At 39.1% G+C, this 5,295-nt stretch overlaps 1 protein-coding gene across 1 annotated transcript in view; it reads left to right on the top strand.

The window, feature by feature from the left end:
* Window positions 1-5,086, top strand: part of spop (speckle type BTB/POZ protein) — a 79,289-nt gene extending 74,203 nt beyond the window's left edge. Inside the window, exon 11 of the mRNA XM_084110386.1 lies at window positions 1-5,086. This exon is cut by the window's left edge and continues 74 nt beyond it. Within this exon, the coding sequence (XP_083966512.1) occupies window positions 1-71 (71 nt within the window). The 3' untranslated portion in view covers window positions 72-5,086.
* The last annotated feature ends 209 nt before the right edge of the window (window positions 5,087-5,295 follow it).

Consider the following 5,295-nt stretch of genomic DNA (forward strand, 5'->3'; position numbering starts at 1 on the left):
CATACCGCTCCCTGGCCTCCGCCCAGTGCCCTTTCCTGGGCCCTCCCCGCAAACGACTCAAACAGTCTTAGTGCCGCCCCTTACCGTTACCTAACCCGCACACCTGCACACACACTCAACAGACAACTGCCTACAAGAGGAGGGGGGGGGCGCTATTTTAGATTTACATCCCCCCCAAGCTCTGTCCCTTTAGATGCCTAAACCAGCTCTTGACCTGCCCCCTTCCTTCACGTTATCCAGACAGAACCCTCCAGCGCCGAGGACCCTGTTTGTCGCTGCCCCACCGTCGGGTTCCTCCGTGTTGAGTATTGAGTGTGGAGGCTGCCGCAGGTCGATTTCTGTCCAAAAATGTGGCCATCCTCTGCATCAGTCTGGCTGTCTGTTCCAGAGAGAAGTGATTCTGTTGGACTGGATTCATGAGCGTGGGTGGATGGATCAAGGTTGAGCTTTTTGGTTGGGCAGTTAAACATGAGATGGATTAAGACTGGACTTTTTACGTAACTCCTTCCACTGGCACTACCTTGTGCTCTCCTTCACTGTGTGAACCGGTTCTCCATCTTCGCTTCATCCCTTCTTCCAAAAAATTATTGGCCGGTAGACATTCCCCTTTACAGTCATGGATTGAGGTTTTGCTCTTTCGAAAAGGAATAGAGGACAAACTCCGTTATCATTGCGAAATAATAACTTTTTAATAGGTAGCATGTGTCTTCGTAATGACGACATCAGCGTTTAGTAGATTCCTGTGTGACTATGAATCCTGTGTTACAACAAACAACCTTTTCCAGAACTGTCCTCTGCTTCTTGGGAAAATTGAAACCTAGAACTTGCCACCTTTGTGAACTTTGACTTACAACCCACAAGCTAGCCTGACTTCCAAATGGAGATGGAGTTCAAATGGACTTACAGTGGTTTGGTCTCCTTTTACAGGGTGAATAAATTGACGAATCCAGTGAGGAGTGTAAAAATGGGGAAATGCTCATGGAACTCATTTTATTTTATTTTTCCTTGTGATGTTTATTTGAGATTTTTCCTCCTTGTAGCACTTGTGTATTTGAATCCAGGCTTTCTGTATGAAAAAAAAAAAGCCAAAAAAACACAAACCTGTCTGTGTTTGTGTATTTCTTTGTTTTGTAACAGCCACAACATGATGTTTGTGTTATGGGCATATCTTAGCGGTTATCCTGCTTTCTGCTGATTTCATTATATCTTTATATTTGGTCTCAGTCATGGATTAGTCAAATCTGGAGCTCTTGCTGAAACAGAAAATTGGCTTTTTTAAATAAATAAAAGCCTGTCCGACAGACAACATGCAGGGTTTTTGGTTCCATAAAAGGAATTTTGTACAGGTCTTAATCTTGGTTGTAAAAAAACAACAACAACAAAACCAATCACACATAATAATTGCTAAGCATGCTCACAAAAATTGGGTAAACCACAACCAAAAAATAAATAAATAAAATGAAACCTTTTCGATGTTCAACAGAGACCAAAGGCCCCCGATATATTTCAAGTGAAAACGTAGAACAAACGGTGTGACGTCGTTCTGAACAAAGTCAGGCCAAAATGAAGTTTGTTTTGTGTTCATGTCGGGAGTTTGAAACGGCTTGCCAAAGCGAGCTTTCCGGAGAAATGTCATTGAACTACCATTGGTCTGTGGCGATGATGTAATAGGTAGGTGCGGCTCTGAGACTCCGCCTGCTTTGACATGGAAATCTTCATTTCTTTTGTTTAGTCCATCGAGGTCATATGTCCGCAAGTAAAAACACTGGAGAGTCACTTTATTGTAGAAGCTGAATTTGTAATTCTAATTGAAAGAGACAGACATTTTTTTTTTTTATGTTTAATACTGTAAAGCTGCTTTAAAGCGATCTATTGTATAATGTGCTGACTGAAGTGCTGACTTGCAGATGTCGTGCAAACATTCACTTTGCTATGATCAGATGCTTTCTTTTTCTCACAATTTTCTCACACCTGACATTTTATTTTATTGAGAGGAAAGCGCGGAGCACGTTCATCTAAAGATCGTTCTCGGCAGCGTCGGGATGTATACTGCTGGTCTCGTATACTTGTAACTTTTTACCCCTAAGCGTAGAACAAAGAAGAACTTCGTTCGCCGCCAGTATATTGGGGCCTAAAAGGGTCATACATATTCTTCATGAAAAATTTGAGACAGAAGGACTTGAATGAATTACTTATGATCACCAACATTGAAATGCAAGAATAAATACTACTAAAATTGTTCTGTAAATTTGATTTTATTATTATTTTTCTTAAGCAAAACTTTTTACTGATTAGTCCTCCAGAATTCAGTGCTTAGTCTCTTTGCAGAATGTCATTCTTCTACACTGTATTATTTGTGCAGTGTGTGTGTTCTGTCATATCCAGATGTTCTTTATTTATGGAGTACTTGTTAAATAGCATTTATTTTAGAAATGGCACTTGCTGAAATTAATGAATTGGGTCTCTCTCTCTCTCTCTCTGGTCTATGAATAACAAAACGTATGATTCTTGCTCGTTTGGTTCATCGTGATAATCTTGACAAATGAACACAACTTTTAGGAATTTTGAAGCGCAAATACAATCTGCAGAAGTCAAAAGCTAAACGTAGGCTATAAACGAACTACACCGTGGTCACTTCTGACAGTTCGAGCTAATAGTTTGCAAGCGTGCGATTACAAATGAGGCTGAGAAAGAATAGTGAGTAGATGAGTTTACCTGTTCAGCTTAAGACAACCTCTGTAGTCCTATTTAGCCACTTGTTAACAACCGCATTAGTCAAGACAATTATAAGCGTTCAAATAAATCGCAAGAGAGTAGTACTGATGTATTTTATGTTATAGAATAAAACGTGAAAATATCTTTAGCTTGTGTTCACCACAGACCTTACTTCAGGCATTTAACCAAAAACCCATTTTTAAAAAAAACCCCATTGACTTCGGGATGATGAAACCAGAAGTGCTGAAATGCTGACTCGTTTCTGGGTTTTGGCCTACAAAAATACATCATCCCTGCAGTGCTCTTTTAAGTCTCATTCTTCTGCTTAAAGATATAAGGCCCGATCACACCAAGAGCAATAACTAGAAAGATAACCGCTATAGCTGTGGTGTGGATATCCATATTTTCATAGAATTAGAACAATTGTTAATACTTTATAGTTAGTTATCCTCCATGGTGTAAATGGGCCAATAGACCTTTCTCACAATAACCGGAAATACGTAATCGTTGTGGAAGCGGAGTTCCTGTCAAGCGTCAACACACCAGAAAAACATAAATCCGGGCAAGTTTAAAATGGATCAAAGAGTCTACACAACTTAATTAACGGATTTGCCAAATATTACATTTGCTGATGTGACGACTCGTGGAGGAAAACTCCGTCACCAAAAAGAAAAAACGAAATAAAGAGTAAAAAAATTTCCATGAGAAATTTGTCCATAAACATCAAGGTAAGTAGAGAGCGAGGCTAACTGTTACTGAACTGTTAACTAAAATGACACATCATTAGCGTGTCAATAGCTCTTGCTAGTTGCTTGCGCCATTTGTTTATGTTGCCTTGACTGCGGAGGAAGTAGATTACCAAGACGATTGCGTATTTCCGGTCACAAATACGGAAGTTGTGAGAAAGGTCTATAGAGCTCGACATAACAGAATGTTGCTGTGTAACAAAACCGTTTGAACAATGAATTGACAAATCAGACACCAGAACTGGAACTACCCGTTTTGTAATATACATGTACAATACAGCGGGGTCCAAAAGGCCTCTAGTGAAAATGCTATTTTTTTTTCCATTACAAATAGTGATGTGTGTATAACAATTTGGTTAGTGACATAGATATACAGTAGTGCCTTCATAATATTTCTTTGAAATGTTTCAACATCTTAAAACTTTAAATGAGATATGTAGTCACAGATTTTCCGTGTGGACCCCACTTTATATTTACCAAAAACATGAACAAATTTCATGCTGTTCCATTTTTCTTCCTTCTAATGAGACTCGGGTCGCCGGCTCCTCTGATTTACCAGCTGGAAACTGATCGCAATAAGCTTGGCTGAAGTGTTTTCTAGAACTTACCTGCAGGCTGTTTCATATAACAGGTCTGATGGGCTAACCAGTGGATTAGATGTGAAACGGTGGTACTTGCTGGTGTTTTGTGTGGATTTATTTATTTTTATTTTATTTTTTGTATCCCAAGTACATCCTGAGCTGCTTCTAATTGAGTTTTTTTTTTTTTTTTTTTTTTTTTTTTCTCAAAGCCTTTTGGAATTCTAATACTCTCTCTGCTCTGTTTAACAAGACTAAGAAAAAAAAACACTTACGAATATTAGATACGCATGGCCCGTATAATCCCCTGTGGGTGGAATGTGTGAGTTTTGTGTTTGTTTGTTTTCTTATGCGCTTCTAAAGATGTGTGCTGCCATGTGTGCAGGTAAGCTCATAAAAAAACTGTGTGTGTGTGTGTGTGTCTCATCCTTGAGCGTCTGGAATGAAGCATTTGTTTGTGTATTGATGGTTCAGTTCTGGCATTATGAGGATCTTGCTCAAGGTTTCTGAACCCATTCAGTTTTGAACCACTTTACTGAGACATCCAGCACAGTTTCCTCATGTCACAGTTCCCTTTTTGCTTGTGAATCTGTATTCATTTATTTTACCTCTGTCTGTACGTGTCCAATTTGCAATCAAGTGTGCGATTTATGTGGCTATACTGTGAGATCAATACAACATCTGTTGATCGATGGATACAAGAGCACAAATGGACAATCACCAGTGCTCCGTCTGACTCTCCATCACTCTGTGTCTTTTATTGAATGGAGGGTTACAGCAGGTCAAGTCTGCAAACAGGATGAACAGCTCTCCAAGAGAAAGCCGCAGCGAGAGGGGGAGATGGATGGATGGATGGATGGTGTTGTGCACTGGCTGTCCAAACTAAAAAGGTGGAGAGCGAGAAAAGGTGGGTTATTATGGTGTGAAAACAGAACAACACCATTACGTCTGATATTGCTATAAACAGGTACACGTGTCGTTTTGCTGTCGCATTAATACATCTTTGGCCAAAGTCATTATGTATATATATAAAATACTTTTTTTTTTTACTAACGAATTGTAGTCTGTTACTGATTCTAAATTACATTGCACATTTTAGGTAATATATTTACACTGTAAAAAATCTCTAACCTCTCCAAGTCAATTTTCTAGTGACTGGTCACATCTAAATTTTTAAATTGGCCCAAGTGCAATTCTTGTTGCAATAGTCTGTTAACATTGGCTCAATGAGAAATAATTTGACTAATAATTTGACC

Source organism: Abramis brama (assembly GCF_963993115.1).
Source record: "Abramis brama genome assembly, chromosome: 1".
Taxonomy (NCBI): Eukaryota; Metazoa; Chordata; class Actinopteri; order Cypriniformes; family Leuciscidae; genus Abramis; species Abramis brama.